This window comes from Dicentrarchus labrax, unplaced genomic scaffold (genome assembly GCF_905237075.1).
Source record: "Dicentrarchus labrax unplaced genomic scaffold, dlabrax2021, whole genome shotgun sequence".
NCBI classification, from domain to species: Eukaryota; Metazoa; Chordata; class Actinopteri; family Moronidae; genus Dicentrarchus; species Dicentrarchus labrax.
The window spans coordinates 22023347-22042988 of NW_026136712.1; the positions used below are offsets into that span (position 1 = coordinate 22023347).

Consider the following 19642-nt stretch of genomic DNA (forward strand, 5'->3'; position numbering starts at 1 on the left):
TTTGCCATAAACACCAGGATGTCCTACAGCATTACGCAGTATGCAAGCCAGCTATTATGACCCACAATTCTCAGTGCCACGTGAATATACGTCACATGGACTGAGCTGCGGAGCGCAGACAGATGATTGACAGCTCATTGCAGTTGACAGCGCATTCATTTCAATTAATTCAAACGCATATGTAATTTTACTGTTGTGAATATAATACTGAATGTCACATAGATTACAAAGTAACAGCAGACATTTATTACTTCTCAAACACATCCTGGTTTTGAAAGCTCCTGAAGCACTAGTAGTCTAAAATGCATAGTGTGTAACTGATTTGTCCCTGGTTCGAATTGGACGTGGACCTTTGTAACATGTCATACCCTCCACAAATTAACTGTCACATTTAGCTAAAATGGCTAAAAAGCATTAGTAATCTAAACATGAATCCAGGTGTATCCACTGACACAATAACAAGTTATTTTCGAGGATTGGACGATAGGGACAAAATGTCCTGTTTGCCACTGTCACCCCTTCAACCAACAGCCGACGTGATAAAATAATGAACTGCAGTTTATTTCTGGATTAGAAACTTTTTAAACATAATGTACTGCATTCCCATATGTCGTCTGCTGAAAAGAGCTGCAGGTGAGTACATTTTTTGCTGTGTACAACATTGTTCAGACAGGCTGTCAGTGGATGAAGCCCCCTTTTTCCCCCTGTTCCATTGTGAGTTTAATTATTTGCATCACATTTGACAGTTTAAGTGCTGACCGGGTAGAAATATAACAAAAAAAGTCCATCAGCCACAGCAGATAGCCAGTGTATTCATCCTGTCGGCCCATACCCGCTGAAGAAGAGAAGAACTTGTGTGTGTGACATTTGAACAGGTGGACAGTTCAGCTGTGGACATACTGAATATCTTTCCTCATATACAGATTAAAGCTCATTACTGTCACCTCATAAGTGACCACACACACCATAAAGATTTAAACACACAAAACTCCCCATCACCCTCTCCTTTGTCTCCCTCGTCTCTCAGCCTCTCACTGTGCTGAGCAGCAGCTGATTGGACAGACGGCACATCACAGCTGCAGCATCTCCTGCGCAGGTTGTGTAAGAGGGCACGCCCACCATGTGTCACCACAACACCTACAGACAGGGGCAAAGAGACTCGCACCGTCTCCTAACGCCTCCGCTCAAGTAGCTCAACCCAGCCACCTGCCCTAGACATCATAAACAAATATTATGTAATACTGACAAAGTGCAGCAACTAATGAAACTGATGTAAACAGTGAAAGTTATGGGAGCACTTTAGCAATGTTTGATCCAAGTTTCATTACATTTACTCTGTAACTCTGTTAAAATATCCTCTTGTTCTTTTGTTGTCTTCTTTGGTTCTACAGAATACATTTTTAGAAGTATTTCCTTTATAAAACAATGGAATCCAAATTTTGTAACATCTGTCACCTGACCATTTCAGTAATTTGTTAGATCTAAAACAACATGAGCATAGATTTATTTGTAAAAACTCTAGTAATTTAATTGTGATTAGTTGTGGTCATTTTCTTTAGATAATTCTTGATAATATACTTTGTGTTGTTTGATGACCTTGATGAGGGCCACAGGAGTTGTCCCTATACCAGTGTTTCTCAACCTGAGGTCCAGGGACCTCCAGGGGTCCTTGAGGGTGTTCCAGGTGGTCCTCAGAAATTGAGGAACATTTGAATTTCACTATTATGCTGTGTGTGTGAGAGTGTTTGACACAGTGGGTTCAAGTCGTAACCTTTGCTATCTCAATTCCTCTCACTGTGAAGAGCCTTTCAGACTGGCACCCAAACTGCGTGTGCCCAGTCGGGGGTCCCATCCCATTCAGCTCAGCATGCCATATCCCATCAGCACCGGCAGCAGTCATGGATTACCAGGCGCACTGAAGCTCAAATCCCATCAAGAGGAGGGAGAAGCATTCGAGAGCCAACACTACGAGAAGTAGAGTCTGTGGCACACTGAAGAGTCAGCATGAGTTCACTTAAAGTCTGCGTTGGTGATTCTAATTCTAACTTTGCTGAAAATAAATTATGAGAAGCTAATGTCTTCTCTTGAGGCTGACTGGCAGGTTTGTCTGCGCCACATACTGGGCTGAAGCCAATAGGATCATATTTTCTTGGCACTGGCTGTTATAACCATGTTGTCATGCGCTTTATACATTGGTCTTCCAGCTGGCCACAAGGATCCTCAATGAGCCACACCGCCAGGACATCTGTTTGATTCCTCATTGATCCATAGAAAAAGCTTCACTTAACCAAAAAAGCACCAGAAACTATAGTTTGCACCACTCAAAACATCTGACACTTCAGTCTCCTGCAAAAGACATTTTCATGAACTGTGGGACGCATCCACACTCACACACACAGACAGACTGACCTGCATCTCCTTGTCTCCATATTTGGAGGGGTGCTTGCTGCCCTGGCTCTTCCTGCGCAGTTTCTTCAGCTCTGCCTGGCACTTCTCCAAACTCTCCCCTTTGCTCTTGTGCTCCATCTGGTACTTCTTCAGCGCAGCCTGAGGGGGGCAGCACAAAGTCAGCAGGGGCACGGCATTGCTCACATGTGTCAGCCTCCACAGATGATATTTTACACTGACATACATTCATTTCAAACTGCCGTGACAAGTAGTCAGCTTCTGTATTACTGCCTGACTTGTGAAGAATGGGGAGTGGAGAAGTGAGGGAGGATCGTGATGTATTGGTTATTATATCACCATCACTGTCTATATTCCTCACAGTGGTCTTCATCATCACCATCACTGTCTATATTCCTCACAGTGGTCTTCATCATCACCATCACTGTTTACATTTATTATGTCCTATTTATTCTCCTGTACAGCACTTTGGTCAACTTTGGTTGTTTTTAAAGTGCTTAACAAATAAAGTTGGATTGGATTGGATTGGATTTCTCCTCCTCCTTTTCAGCTGTTTCTTCTTTTGTGTGTTCTTTTGTCTGTCCTCTCTATCTAGAGCAGGCGTTACTATACCAGGGCTGGCCCAAGCCCATGGCGAATTTTGTTTACAGTGCCCCTGATTAATTGTTGGTGCTCTACCAATAACAGTTTTATACTTTGGATTTGGCAGAGTCCGGATAAAATTCACTGGATGCCAAAATTGTGTACAGTCACCAAAAATCTTAAAATCTGGTGTATTTCTCCCAAAGTGTAATATGTGTTAAATCAGGTGAAATCAATAAAAAAAAAAAAGGGGGGGGGGGGCCAAATTTTTTGGGGTTGTTTTTTTTTTAAATCCCCAAATTTGGTATGTGTGCGCCCAAAAATGTATATATGCATTATAAAATCAAAATTAAGGAGTAAATCCTTAACATGACAATGTGAACAGGGTTGCTCTGCTTTACATAGTTTCAGCTCATCGTTTAGCTGTCCGGTCCATAAATGTACTGTTCTGGTTCACTCTCTGCTTTCATGATGCATTTTTATAGCAAAAAAGCTCTAAAACCCCACTGGACCTCTACCTGGCCAACACCAGACAGACAACGTTAGCTGGTGAACATAGTGGAGCATTTAGCAGGTAAGAGTCAGTAATTTTCTTCAGGAGTTGGTAGAGACCAAAAAGAGAGCTAAAGGAATGATAATGTTGTTCTGTGTCTGCTGGATGTAAAAATAAGCAATTGTCTGCACATTTGCCATATCAACTTAAATGGTCATATGTCAACAAATCAGTTATTGCAGATTTAAATGTACCCTATTTCTGCGTAGTATGGGACAAATACAACGTAAAGAAATATGCAAATCAAATATAAAACATGAGGTCATTAAATGGCTCTATAGCTGATTTGCATTCTAAAACATGAGAATTTCTGACTGTAATGATCAGAATGAAAAGCCCGGTACATCCCCTGTCTCAAAGGATGAAATGTTTTTGGAAGAGATTCCAAACTACTGATCATCGTAAATTATTATTTTTTTTTTTTGCAAAACAACTCATTTTCACAGAATGAGTCATAATTCACAGGGAAGTGGGAAGTAATTTATGTAACTTGCTGCAGTGGTTTGGATGAAAGCCGGTGGGAAATTAAAGAGAGAGTGTGCATTTTGTCTCTGGCCAACGATTTTATGAGAACATGGTTCATACTGTATTCCCCATAACCTCACTCACTGGAGAGACCTAACTGATGTGGACCAGAGTTAAAAGTGGTGTTTCATTCAAGTACGTGGTTACATAATGAATCAGAATATGATGCCGTGTGAATATTCTTTAAAAAAACAGGTCAGTCAATTAACACTTTAAGTTGGATTTGTAGTTTTTCTTCTTTACGGTAAGGATGAAAAAGACGAGTGGGGCCTAAAAATATATAATTAAATCACTTCCAGCCTCACCACAGTATAAAAGGTGGAACATTCATGAGAAAAATTGCTGAGCAACAATGATAGAGTTAGATATTAAACATATTATAGATAACTGAAGTCCAGTTCCAGGCTAGCATCTGTTCTGTTAGCTTTCATTGTTCAATGTAGTTGAAGATGAAAATTTCTGCCAATTTGACAGTCCAATAAGATCCCACTTTTATTATGCACAAGCACTGCGAGTATGTCTGCAGCATGACGGTTATTTGAAGTGTCCGAAATGAATATCAAAGTTACTATTTGCAATGATTGCTCAGCGTTGGTCGGGCAAGAAGGAGTCAAATCTCAACCCTTCGACACTACAAATTAAACTGCCCCTCTTAAAAGCCGTCATCCTGATCATTATCATCATCATAAAGAGCTCATAGTACCCTATTACCCCTCTAGAAAACTACGTTCTCTGAATGCTGGGCTACTTGTGGTTCCTATAGTCTCTAAAAGTAGAACAGGAGCCAGAGCCTTCAGTTACCAAGCTCCTCCCTGTGGAACCAGCTTCCAGTTGTGGTTCAGGAGGCAGACACCCTCTCCACATTCAAGAGTAGGCTTAAGACATTCCTCTTTGATAAAGCTTATAGTTAGGGCTGAATCAGGTGAGTCCTGAACCATCCCCTAGTTATGCTGCTATAGGCCTAGACTATCGGGGATTTCCCATGGTGCACTGAGCTCCTCTCTTCCTCTCTCTTTCTGCACTCACTCATGTCCCATTAATGCATGTTACTAACTTCACTTCTTCCCCGGAGTTCTTGTGCTTTCTCGTCTCGCAGGTTCTTGTCGATCCTGCTGTAGCCTCCTGCCATGGTCCTGCTAGATTGCCATTACCAATACTGTTGTCTGTGCCTCTGTCTCTCGCTCTCTCTCTCTCTCCTCTCTCTCTCCCCCCCACCCCAACTGGTCGAGACAGACGACCACCCACCTAGAGCCGGAGGATCTGTCCTAGGTTTCTGCCTTTTAACTGGCAGTGTTTCCTTGCCCTTGTCGCCAAGTGCTTGCTCATGGTGGTACTGTTGGGTCTCTGTAATTAATGTTTTAAAGAGTTCGGTCTAGACCTGCTCTATTTGAAAAGTGTCCTGAGATAACTTCTGTTATGAATTGGCGCTATACAAATAAAATTGAATTGAATTGAAATTATGATAAAAGAAACCTGTAGTTGTCTTATTCTGCCCAGTGAATGTGTACATTTTCAAAAGCAATGTATTTTGTGTCTGCACTTGCCAGTGGGCCATTACGACAAGAGCGGGCATAATAATATGTTAATTCCACTACAAGAGAGACTTAACATTCTCTGCAATTAGGTGGAAGAAAATATGTGCATGTGTCGACATCGGCCGACATGAAATATTGGCATATTGTATATCTGCATCCCCAAGAACTCCACAACGAACTGACAGACACACATACTGATACAGTATTAACACCTTATACAGGTATTATTCCTAAACATCTTACATCAAATAATTGTCATTTTGCTTTCAGCTCTGATTTGGTTTTGCAACAAGATGTTTCCCCTACTTCAGCTAGTCCCTTAACTCTGACTGCCTGTTGTTTGGTACTGGGCGTCTAGTAAATAGTGGGTTTATCAGAGCTTGTTTGCTGAAATGGCTGCCTGCTGTTGCTGGAAATGAGGTTGATGAGAGTGCTGAGACTGAACTAAACAGTATATGTGGTGTAAAACCAAATCAATGAGCTAAAATAGGCTAAAAGACTAGGTAGAGCTGCAGAGTTGGGTGATCATTTTTTGGTTTGTCTCTGTACACACAGGCTCTAGCTTAATAAGGAGGTAGGACATTGTCACTACATAACTGTAAATCAATAAGGAAATCTCACATTCAGGTAGCGTGCATCCAACTCGACCTTCTTCTCCAGTTCTGTGAGCAGCTCGTTGTGGAAAGACTTCAGCTGGAAAACACAGGAAAACAAAAAACAATGCAACACAAATACAAATTCACTAAACCTCAAGTACTTACATGCACAACCACAGTGGATTCTTTCCAAAAAGGAATGCAATGTCGCAGTGTTGTGGTGCAAGAATGACTTGAAGGGATGCATTTGTGTTGCCATCGGAAATGTCACACCCAAAGGATTAAGGAAGGATGTCTGGTATGTAAATGCATGCCAAAGTCAATTTGCTGTCTCTGTGCATGTTACGCCTGTGTGTGTGTGTGTGTGTGTGTGTGTGTGTGAGAGAGTGAGTGAGTGAGTGAGTGAGTGTGTGTGTGAGAGTGTTTGTGAGGGTGAGCAAGCAAAGATGAGTCAGTGGTGAAATATCAGTGAAATAGAGAATGATATATATATATATATATACACTTGAAAACATAAGACATCTCCAAGACCCACAGAACGTGCATCTCTTGTCGCACTTAGTGACCTCTCACTGTCTTTGTTTCCCTCTTATCATCCATGTTGGGAGACACAACAGTTTCTTAAATTACTATCAGCAGGATATTTGCTGAAAAAGCAGGAACTGCACACTGTTTAGATTGCAAAGAAGATTGAGTTCATCCTTGAAATTGAGCCAAAACAGTTGATGGGTCTCAGTGAGGAGCAAGGTCTGAACTGTGTTACAAAAGTTAGAATATTTTGCATTAATTCTCAATCTCTCTGAATAAGAGATAAGCATCTGCTCAGTGCCTAATTTGTACTGTTATACAAAAACATCATCACTGCCTTGGATCTTTGACATCCACTACCCAAAAGAATGAGACGACATACAATTTAAAATAACACACTTTGCATAAAGATTAAAGCAAGACTGCTTGACTGAATGTTGCCACAATTGGCCAATTTACTCTTTGGAAGATTTAAATACAGATCTTTTGGGGAACTGAATTGAACAATGTTTTCAGTCTGTAATTGCTGTAATTTACATATCAGAAGATCAGAAAACAAACCATACTTTAAGAGAAGCTGCTGCCTTTAAAATTGAAGTAAACTAAAAGCTGCCAGGGCAAAAAAAGTGTAAACAGCGTGTCTTGCTAGTATTAAATATTAAAATATATATTGTGATGTGGGGGACTCCAAACCAACAGGCCCACAATCTGTCTGGTTCCCAACTCGTGGCTTATGAAGTGCTGATTTTAGAAACACCACCACCACCATCACCACATGCTCACCATCTCTTCAAGCTGGATCTGGATCTGTCTGTGCACTTCAGCCATCTGAAAGAGCACCTCCCCTGCAGAGAGAAGACAAAGAAAAGAAAGACAATAAACAAAAAGAGGGAGGGGAGGTGGGGGTGGAGAGAGAAAAGAGAAGAGTGATATTAAATCTTTCCAATGTCTGTGAAAGCTACATACATCGTGCAAAAAGAGACCATGCAGCCACACAGAACAGATGAGAGACAGGTGTGTGGTGTCGAGGGAGGAGGAGGAGGGGGCAATGGACAAGATGAAACACCTGTCATGATACTGACGAAGCAGACGAAACTCGTAACAGTGACGAAATCAAAAGAACGTTACAGAAATATGCAGCACGGACAGAATGAATGAAAAATCAAAGAGTTAATCAAGAAATCTACTGAATATTTTAAATATTGAAACCAATGGTTTTTCATATTACCAAGAGCTTACAACACTACTGCTAATAAACACACAGGAACAGCATGATAAAAGAAAATCTTTATAAATCAAGTATTTCATCTTTGCACTAAGACATATGCTGTGCTACAACAGAACAGGGGGAAAACACCAAAAAGCAGAACTCAGAAAGAAGTCAAAAGCTAAAGAAATTAAAGAAAAAACACAAAAGATAAGTAGAAAGTAAAAGGATGATTCATGCAGCCAGGGAGGTGCGTGTCGTTTTAAGATACCTACATGCTGCCTCTTCTGAATATGCAATGCATTGTAAAAAAAGGAACAAAAAAGATCTAGTTTGAGCAAAGAACAGAGGGATAGAGACCTGGAGAGACAGTGACAGATCAAACTACCCCAAGAAAAATGAGACACACGACAGGTTTTCACACAGAAAAACATTCAGACAGGCAGTTAATTAGACCCTCCACTCGTTAACACACCATTCTCTACAGTGCATACTGTGTTGATCTGAGAGCCCAAACCCACACTGGATTTTAAGGGTCATGCTGATATTTGAAATAAAAAAATAAAAAAATACAATATTAGAACAATATTTAGTTCTTTCTTTTGTTTTCTTCTGTCTTTATATAAATGCAAGATAAACAAACATTTTTGATGAAGATACCATCAAATTTAGTTGTTATAAAGTAGCGAGTAGAGCCTGACTAATACACTGATAAAAACATTTTTAAAAAAGGTATCATCAAATAATAATCAACATTATTTTTATTTAATTCTTCTATGACAAAATTTCTGAGAAATGTTTGTTTTGGTTTTGTGTTTGTCAGGCAAATGTTCAATGTATCATTAGAAATCCTCAGATATCAGTATCAGCCTCAAAAATCCAGTATCAAGTACTAAAGTAAAATATTTTACAGTTAAACAGTCAACCTTACCATCAAATATGACAGTAAAATATAAGTCATATAATATTATAACTGAACTTAAGAATTAATACATTATTACAAATAATATATATAATATAAATGAAACTTAATATTAAGAAAATAAGGGTCAATTATACATAACAATTTCTTATCATCTACCAACATATATGACAATACTGATACAGTTTATCTGAGGTATGATAAGATCAGGACATAACACTGATCACTATATCAGTCAGGCTCTATCTATCTTGAATAAATATATAAATTGTAAAATAGACCTTGGGACATTCCTGAGAAAAGCCCACAGTAAAATATTCTACAGCTGCAGCACCACCACGAAGCACTGAGAGCCAATTTATTCTAAATGATGCCACTAATATGCATTAACGGCACTCATCTGCCTCCTGCATAATGTATGCTGACATCAGATAATGTATGTCGCTCTGACACGAAGGAGCGCTGAGTGGGCTAGCAGGTGTGTGGGTGGGTGTTGTTGGACCTGTGGACACAGCGGACAGTGGACAGTCAGAGGGGACACTGCGAGAGTGGGCTGTCTGAACAGGATTAATGGGCTTAATGGAAGTGCTGCGGTCATGCAGACGAGACTCAGTTGGAGAAGAAGGGATTTAGGAAAGGTTGGAGCAGGAGGTGGAGGGCAGAGGTGGAAAGCAAATAAGTGTATATTTACTTAAGTACTGGACTTTGACGTGCTGGTACTTAACTTGAGTATATCCACTACATTTCAGGTGGATTAAATGTCATTTTTCCTCCAATACATTTATCTGATGGATAAAGTTACTTTGTAGATCAACATTTAAAAAAATGAATTACTGCTTCTTTCTTTTTCTTCCTTCATTAGTCTGCCTCTCTGTACTTCCTTATATAGTTCCTTCTGTGGTTCTTATACTTTTCATCCTTCAGTTACAGTCCTACTCTTCACTGTCAGTGCTCTTTTACTTTTGATATTTCAGTTTAATTGAAAGATAATGTATTTGACAGTGTATATATAATTCGAGATGTCAAATAAACCAAATCAGGAAAACATCTTTACCAAAGTGAGAAAACTGTTTCCAGGGACACTAACAAGTGCTGCACATGGCTGGGACATGCCTGTTGCTGTTCAGTGGTTTGAGACACATGCAGTTAATGAAGTTAGTTATTCATAAGTGGTGTTGGAAAATGAGTTTCAAGCATTTGCATCACTTTTTAGTGTCCCCTGGAAACAGTTTCTGTTGTCTCTGTGCTACTTGCAGTGTTTCTGTATTTGGTTGCATTTTTCTAAAATGCTAAATTTGCTTGTGCTATGTTTTTTTAAGTTGCAGTATGTTGAGCTCTCATGGCCACCGTAAATTTAACTGCTAATTGTCACTAAGATTTGGAGTAGAAAACTGGTGTGCGAGATCATCCTGACTGCCCTTGAACGTTTCACAGAAACACAGATGTCACACATATATATGGAGGTAAACTGGGTAGGAAAACGGCTTTTGACAAATAAGAAGAAAGAGGGACAGGCTAGTTTTTGTCCAGAGTCTAACACAATGCTCTCGTCTCCAACACGCCACCTCGCTTTATAGCCACCCATCTGCTTATGAAAATGCAGTGACAGCTATAACACTGTAGAAGTGTTTGACTGCCGCCGGACAGGGCATTAGGAGCAGTGAGGCAGATAAATGCACTGGCGTGTACTTTCAGACTCTCCTTTGATTCTTGGAGGGCGCCCAATACACACTCCATCCCATCCATTAATAAACAGCCACCGGCCATCGACAGGCTACGGCATCTGGGCTGAACTCAAGCACCTCACACACACACACACACACACACAGACACACACAATTACACATATGTTGATCCCAGCCAGAGGGGTATCAGAAAACTGCACTTAATAAAAACACATTCAAGAGGATGGAATTCATAGGATATTGGTTTACAGAAAATAATGAAATAATAATGATCAGCTTGCAGAGGTTGTTTCCCTTAACTGTGGTTCATGTTCATTTATTACTATGGTTTTCATTTGAGTTTGTTTTTTTCAAATGTCATTTTTTACTACATATTAGCAGACTATATCCAAACAAAATTAAACTTCTGAACGTTGTTGCAATGTCAAAAATGTACGGAAGCCGAGAACAGCCAATTTTTTAGTTTTTAATGCGTAAGGTTCATCACAAGAAAATGACTTGTTTTTTCAAGATCATGGGATATTTATGGAGAATTCAAAAGTGAATGTCCAGTTTGTATGATCACACCTGATTTCAGCTTTCAAGATTACTTGATCACAAGTCAACTTGTCGTGATCTTGAGATAACGGCATAAAAATAATAATAATTGAAAGCACGGCTGCTGTCAGCTTCCATAGAAATGTAAAAATTAATACAATTAATAACAACAAAACAAGGAGATATATTGAAACATGTAAAGCAAGGGAAATAAGGGACATTCAAAAATCCTATGTTACACAACATTAACTATGAACTAACCAATGTATCTAAGTAGAGTTAGTTGATAATAAAGCACTATCTTTTTTGTAAAACTACCATCATCATGGAAAGCATGACAACCAATTGTATCATGTTACCGTCTGAAACCAAACCTTTACTCATTCTCATTCACACACACACACACACACACACACACACACACACACACACACACACACACACACACACACACACACACACACACACACACACACACACACACCACTAAGCCTTATGGATCAAAGTCGTACTTTTTTGTAACCTTACACTGTGTACACTCCCTCTACAGATCAGTTACTGTACAACGAGAAAGAGAATGAGAGGGAGACACCTGTTCTGCCAATATGAAGCCGTTCAGCTGGGAATGAAATATAGCCGTAGGATTAACTACACTCCACACCAGGCTTGCCTCCATAAAATGGAGCCTTGGTCATTATTTCTGGCTTTTATAACAGATGTGTTCATCTATAGTCTAATTAAGGTTATGCTTCATTGATCCCTGTGGGGAAACTTGTTCTCCTCCTCCTCCAGCAGGTCAGGGTTCAGGTACAGAACAGCACCGTGAGAGCTTCAGTGTCTCTTCACTTCACACTTCAGTGGAGCACATGGTCAGTCTGAGGTCACCCTGCCACCAACTGCTAAAGCCATAAATATACAGTTTGACTTTTATTTTTGTCCTGTCTAATTCTAGTAGGGCCATCATTTTAGTTATGATAACAATATTTAGTAGTAACTTCTGGGAACCCACACACATTTCTCCTGTACGACATCCTTTTTAGCTCTTTTTCTATGTTGCGTGGTGCAGTACACAGTTAGAAACGATGGTCAAAAAATACAAAGGAGAGATCTAATTGTTATAAGGCCGACTCATCCTTTAAAATCATCATTCTGTAAGAGAAACTGCTGTAAACAGCCAACAGGTCAAAGAGTGCCAGCCTGTATCAGTATGCCCCAAGCAAATTACTTTTTCATCACCTGGAAGATTCCCAAATTCGTGGATGTTCTCGTTGCATTGCACCCATCTAATCCAAAAACCTCTCCACCTTGTATTGTGAAATACTGGACTTCTACCCGCCAGAATTAAGCTGCTTACTAATAATCAGAGCAGATCACAACATCTGAGGCTTAGAGGGGAGTAAAGCACATTGTTGTCCGCACCCAGCGTGCATGGGTCCGGATCAATTAAAGAATACAAAAATGCTGCTTTTGTTTGCGAAAGATACTCGTGAATCAATAGTGAAGCATTCCTACAACTGAAAGCTTCTCACAGAATCTACAAATGGAAAAGGACGGATTTTAATTGATCAGACCATTTCATCTGGCATACTAGCAAAATACCCAACCCAATTAAGCTAAATAAAAAATGCACATTATTGTTTGTCTAATACTCACAAGATCTATTGTTGAGATTCAGAGGTTTACGGGGCATGTGGGGAGAAATTAGGCAAGCGCCTAAAAACAGCTTCCAAAATAGAGCTCACAGAATTAAACTGGGAATTAGGGCTATTGTATCAACACTGGGGAAAACCAAACTGGGGTAAAGTTCACTCTGAAAAAAACCTTTAAACACCCCATCAGCTATCAAACAACAAGTGGTATATGTGCGTGTAGTATGTACATTCTGTTCTGACTGCAGGGCAAAAACAGGCCCATCACTCAGTGTGGCTAACCCAAGGGCAGCGCTCACATCTGGGTTTATTACCCCCAGCTACTTCCCATGTGACTCCTGGGCACAACAGAGGGCGAGCAAGAGAGAGAGAACCACAGTTAATGGCCATATGGAGGAAGGTGTTTTATGTAGTGTGCGTCTCTGCAGGGACTGTATTATCGGAGCCTGAAAGCAAACACAAGCAACTCTAATCCCCAGAAAGCTGCAGCGGAGGGAGTACAAGGTGCCGCAGGGAGATTTGTCCTCCCGAAAGCCGCATGATTGACACCGTTATTGTTGTGCTCTTCTGGGTCTTTAATTTTTCTAAACACCGGCTGCATTCATGTGCACACATTTTCACTACAGCAAATTACAATTCCCCATTAGTATTTACATTTTAAGACTCTACTTGACTATAGAGTGACATAACAATGATGTGTTTTGTTGCAGTTATTATTATAATTTATCAACATTTTGTACATCTGCAGCCCAGCATGAAAGAATATAATCACTGTGCAATGTGCTGGCAGTCACATCGAGGCTCAGATGTTTAAAACTAACCACACTGTCATCATGTTCCCCGTCATAAATTTCAATAACAGTACAAATCCTTGCAATTTGATGACACACTTGTAAGCATGTCATTTTATAACTGGGCTCTGTTTGATATCTCTACTTCTACAGTGTATTGAAAAGAAAAATGAATCCTTTTAAAAAAGGAATCAGGCTACAGAAGATCAATAGGAATGGCTAGCTATACATAATCATTACAGGGTGGCTGATGGGGTGCAAAATGGAGACTGATTATCTGAGACAGCAGACACAAGCTGGAAGCGAAGGATGGAGAGAATAGAGGGATGGAGGGCATGAGGGGACAGGACAGAGATAAAATCTGATAGCTTTTTTTGTTTTGACAAACACATGGACCTCAGCTGGTCAATATGATCCCTGGCTCTATTGTAACTCATCATTGCTAGCCTCTAATTGAGTCCCACAGTGGGAAAGCTGGGAGAAAAAGATTTTACAGATTTTCTTAAAGTGATTCATCACATGGTCCATCCCTGTTGTTGTTTGTCTCTAGGGAGTTAGCACATCGAGTCACAAAAGGCGGACGCGGTCTACATCGAGCTATAAGGAGGACGAACGCATCACTTCAACGAAAACAAGAGGCAATGTTTTAAAAGGCTTTACAGAGAAGAATAGTGTGCGAGGATTCACTGACAGCTTCACACTACAGCTTTGTGACAATAAGCTAACAATGAGCTGACAAGTGGCACTATGTTAGGTCTTTAATTTTCTAAACAGGGAATCCCACAAGAAGAGGGAAAAAACAGGCATTAAAAACCTAAAAACAGCTTCACAGCCTGTCTTTTCTAACTTGTTGTCTCTTTATTTTCTCTTACATAAATGGCTAGAACAGCGTGTGTGTGTGTGTGTGTGTGTGTGTGTGTGTGTGTGTGTGTGTGTGTGTGTGTGTGTGTGTGTGTGTGTGTGTGTGTGTGTGTGTGTGTGTGTGTGTGTGTGTGTATGTGATCTGGATGTTTGGCAGCATATTTAATTCTGCAGTGCCTCAGATCAGAGCCCGTACTTCACATTATTATCAGCATCATTAAGTCACCATTTGGCTGAAACCCCACATCAAGGACAATGCGACACCTCAAGGACATTTTATAGCCTGACACGTTATTAAAGCCACATTAACACCCTATTACATTCATTAGCTCAATCAAACACTACACAATCCCTCCCTGATCTCCTTTTGTAACTTAACTGGCACTCAAAAAGACGTGCAGCTTACTGTTGACAAGACAGCTTGTTTGAAAGTGCTGGTGAATGTGACACTCAAGACAGAAACATGAAGGCGGACAGGTGGTGTGGGGTGTAGTCATGAATGGCGGGTGGGGGGTGATCAAAGTGCAGGTACTTGGGCCTGTGTGCTCTGTTGGCAGCGAGGTTTTGATTTGACCAGAGACTGTCTGAAGGTTGCTAATGAGCCGGGAACACATCGCTCTTTGTATCGCCTTCCTCTGTTTTCTGTATCTCCCTCTTCATTATGTGTTTCTCGTTTATTCCTCTGTTTCTCTGCGCCCTCCCTTGCTTCCCTGAGGTGACTCGAGGACAAGGACTTTGCAAAGGGCACAAACAGTAAGGGAAAGCTAAATTGGTACAGTGGAGCTGTTCTGATGACGCGCAGACAAAAAGAAGGATAGCTACGTTTCCCATCTGAGACTGGTCACTTGGGTTTTGGTAATTAAATAGTAAGCTGACCCTGGATGGAAATTAAAATACATGACAGGGTTGGGTAAAAAAGGTCCAAAACTAATGTTCACAGCAGGAAGGGTGAGTGCCACAATGTCTGTAATTTAAGCATGATATTGTCTGTGCCCTAGCAGGACTTGTGCATGCTTCAATTCTGCCCTAATGTTACACTACAGTGAGTGCCCCAAGTGCCCCTCTGTTTGCCCAAGTGTCCATATGATTAGACAAATGCCTGTCAGGTCAGCGCACCTGTCCCTCTAGTCAGCCCAAGTGCTCCACTAGCACCTGAGCCCCCGATGTTGACCAAACAGTTTACAACCCCTATGCCAACATGATTAACTGAGTGAGTGGCCTAAGTGCCCCTCTTGGTGGCTCTAGTGACCGCCTTGCTTGGCCCAAGTGCCCCGCTGGCTGGTGAAAGTATCTTTCTGGGTGGCCCCAGTAACCACTTGGTTGGAGCAACTGCCCCTGTAGTTCATCTCTGTAACCCTCTGGTTAGTCCACTTGCCCCTGTGGTCAGCTCAAGCATCCTGGGTCCTTGCTTCTGGCCCAACTGCCCCTCTGGTTGGTCGAGAGATGCCTGTAGTTACCGGATTACTGAAGCCTTCAGGCAAAAACAAATCTAAGCACAGGAAAAAGGTTTCCCTATGTCTTTTTTGACTCTACTCCCATAGAGTTTGTACAGAAAAATGCACACATAACACAATTAAAGTTTTCTATCCATCTGTTTTGTCTTTAGATAAAGCTTTAATACGCATAAGAAAAGAACGTCTCGATTAAAAAGGCTCAATCATCCTGTACTGTGACAGTACACCAATCACTCAGCGTTATATAACTCAATTAAGTCTGAACTCCAGTAACATCCCTCAGGTCTGACTTTGTTCATAGACTAGTCATCAACTGATGATTCAAACTGCCACAATAAATCTTTTTAAGGTTGGACACAAGCAGAAAGCGTCCCCTGTAGGATAATGTGCGTGGGAGTGGGAGAACTATTACATTGTGAGATGGTGAGATGACAAGGCGGGGGTAAAAAGGAAAGAAAAAGGCTTTGAAAGAGTGCTCTCGCTGCAGTTTCCTTCTATGCAGAGCAAACGCTGGCTGAATTCAGATTGGGGTTGAAGCTCGGGGGAAATTCAGCCTGTGCTGGCTCAGAAAAACGAGGGTCATGGCGAGGTCACCACAACTCTCACAACAGCGTGAGATTTCAAACGAGACACAGTTGGAGGGAAAACAATAGCGAATATTGTGGAAGAATTTCCCTAAGAGATGCTCAGTGACTCAGCAATACAACAGCCTGTGGTCTCAGAGTGGCGCTGATGATTCTGCTTCCCTGTCCTTGTTTATGAGTCTTTATTATTGCTTTCATCTTCTGTTTTCTTTACCTCTGCTTGCAGGAGCAAGCACTCATATTTCTGCTGCTGCCATTTAGCTGTGAGGCATGAGCAGTAATTTAAACCACTTCTCTCCCAGACGAAGTATAATTATTTGAGAGACAAATGAGAAGAAAATGAAACTGAACTAAAATTTGCTGATGAATACTGAACCACAGGAAGGAAATTTTTTATTTTTGACCCACCAGTATTACATTCTTCCCTGCTGTTGCCTAATCGAGTCTGTGATATCCCTGCTTGTATCTGAGCCTTGTTCCCACTTGTGAAAGCCTGCTATATATATATATATATAACCCTAACCCTGAGGAAGTGGGGGAATATGCCTCGAAGTCCAATACACTCTTCTAAATCGTGCTCCTATGAATTAATTAACCAAAGGGTAATTATTTCCTGGACCTCAAATTTGGCCATGCGAATTAACCTTAAATTGTTTTAATGAGATGGATCTTATGCTAAAGCATGTGCAGCCCTTGGCAATGGGAATATAGGAGAGAATGATGAAAATCAGATGAGGAGTGGGATGGAACAAAAATTTAATCAGAGCCAAAAAGTGAAGAATGAAATATTAGCTAATGATCACGCCTAGGAGGACATATGAAGTAGGGTAGTAGCTGGAATTATGGTGAAAATTAGTCAGGAATGTTTAGGACTCTAAAGTTTTAAATAATAATAATAACCATATCAATAAGTAACACAAAGCTGACTTAAAAGCCGATTTGTAAGTGAAACCTGGGCGACTTCAGTTCATAACCATAAACTTATTTGTTCTTCCACCCTATTTATCTTCTGTAGTTCCCATTTCCAGAAGATTTTTTTCATTTAGAAGCAAAATTCAGTTAAAAATCTGTTTAAAATGTAACCCTTTTAAAAAGAAATTACAAGAATTTTCAGTCAAAACCTGTAAAAGGCAAAAAGGTTGAGCTTTGGGAATGATATGGAATATAATGCATCTCAACCTATCAAAATAAAATGAACAATGAGTGGACACTGTCATCACAAGGAGGTAAAAAAGGTTTTTTTTTGTCTTTAAGGCTTTAGATTGTTCTAGGAATGTAATCTCCCTGTTAATTGTTTTTATAATTTACTCTGTGGAAGGACTTCGGAAGGAAAAATCTCAATTAGTCTGTCCTGGTCAGGTAAATGTTTCACCAATTTTTTAAAAAATCCTATATTTTTCTGACGCCAAACTCACCACTGTTACAGACTGCATTGTCTGATTGTGACAGGATGAAAAGCAACAGCTGGAAGGACTAAGGACAGAGGATGTGACAGGTGCAGATATATGTATGTGTATAAAAATGGAGATTTATATCTAGAATCTACTGATATGAAATCCGTCACATCCACTGATTATATAAAGCAAAGCCAAAATTGATGCTTTACTTTGTGCCTGTGCTTCCCTAAGGTTTGTGTGCCAGAGCTCAGACCTGAGTGAGTACCACCTCTGCCCAAATTTGCATCTGAATGTCAGAGCCCTTATATGGTCAGAGAGGGAAACCGGAACTGCAGGAGCTTCCTATTTTTTTCCTCACAACTATGTCCATATTTAGTATACGGAAGAAAGACGATGGTGTTTTCACCGTACTGACATCACCGACAAGCCATTTTTGGGCTGTGGAATCAGAGCATCGTACTCCTGTCTCTCCTCCTCCTTCCAAGCCGAGTCGAGGCGTTTCGTTTAATCTATTTTTAGAAATGTGTGCAGAGTCGGCGTGTTCTCCCAGGGCTGCCTGAGCGCCCACATCAATGCAGGGGCGTTCGCAGACACAGAGAGAGCGGTAGTGAACGAGGAGAGGATGAGTGGGATGACACTCCACACTGCAGTCCTAGAGTAGCTCGTCTCTCCACGCAGGGAGTCATGCAGCAGAGCAGTTGTTCAAACTCTGACAGCATCGTGTAAATTAAGAATAACTGAATGAAACAGAGTGAGCCATCATTTCCTCTTCCTGTGTCGAGCTGTCAGGGCTGCGTGGTATCAGCTGTAATAAGTGATCAACAACACCCGTTTCCACAAACAAGTGTCCCCATGAGGAGATCCAGTTTATTTTGGGCTTCAAAAGTGGATAATTATCATGTAATGGTTTTTTTTTTGGTCCTAATTACTCAGTTTGAGCACTGCCTGCTCTGGCATGTGAGGGTGTACCCTTGTGTTCTTGTACAGTATGCAGCAGGAGTTTCTGTGAGTATGTGTGTGTCAGTGTTTGTGTGGAGGCAGCTGAAAACCACCATTAAACTGTTCCCCTGCCTCTGCTGTGGTTTCTTAAGCGACACACCGAGTGTTCCAGTGAAAATTACAAGCTAATCACACACACTAGAAGCTTTTTCAGAGAGCAGAAAAGGACATCTGCGTGTAATAACTCCTTCTTCAGATAACTGAGTTACTGAACAGGAGTTAAAACATTATGGTTGGGTATCGGGAAGCAGGTATGAGTTGGAACTAAACTACAGTATCAAAGAACTGTGAATTTGTTTGCAAGACATGCATTTAGATTGTCCTCATTTGATATCTGACAATTACTTTTCTGGGGTAAAATCCATAATTCAACCAATATGCACTGCCTAGTCTTTACAATATAAAAGACAACTCAAGTAAAACAAGTGTAAACCAACAAACATTTAAGTGGCTTATGGTTAGATACAGAATATTTATGCATCTACACAATGCACCCTGTGTAATCAATATCTATTTATTGATGCAAGCTTTCCATTAGGGACCACCTTCAAACATCCATCTTAGCTTCAGCACCTCCAACAAGCCTCTTCATGGTGCTGGTGATCTTTATTTATTGGACTTAACCAAGAAGGAAACACAATATATCTCAGGATTTATGACAAATGAATAACACCCTAAAACCTTGTGGATCCTCAGAGCCATGGTTAAACCGGGAGGCTACAGCAGGTTGACGTACCCGTTTGTATGTTTCACTCAAGAAGGAGCCTTACATACCTCCACAGCTATGTTCACTATGTTAGATTATGCTGCAGGGGGAAAAAAAACACAATT

General features: G+C 40.7%; 1 protein-coding gene across 6 annotated transcripts in view; it reads right to left on the minus strand.

The window, feature by feature from the left end:
• Positions 1–19642, minus strand: part of baiap2b (BAR/IMD domain containing adaptor protein 2b) — a 72059-nt gene that overhangs the window by 24346 nt on the left and 28071 nt on the right. For all 6 annotated transcript variants that reach the window (XM_051417022.1, XM_051417023.1, XM_051417020.1 and 3 more), the window contains 3 exons: positions 7509–7570; positions 6223–6294; positions 2410–2547 (listed from right to left, as the gene is read on the minus strand). In XM_051417022.1, the coding sequence (XP_051272982.1) occupies positions 2410–2547; positions 6223–6294; positions 7509–7570 (272 nt within the window). The remainder of the gene's footprint in view (positions 1–2409; positions 2548–6222; positions 6295–7508; positions 7571–19642) is intronic.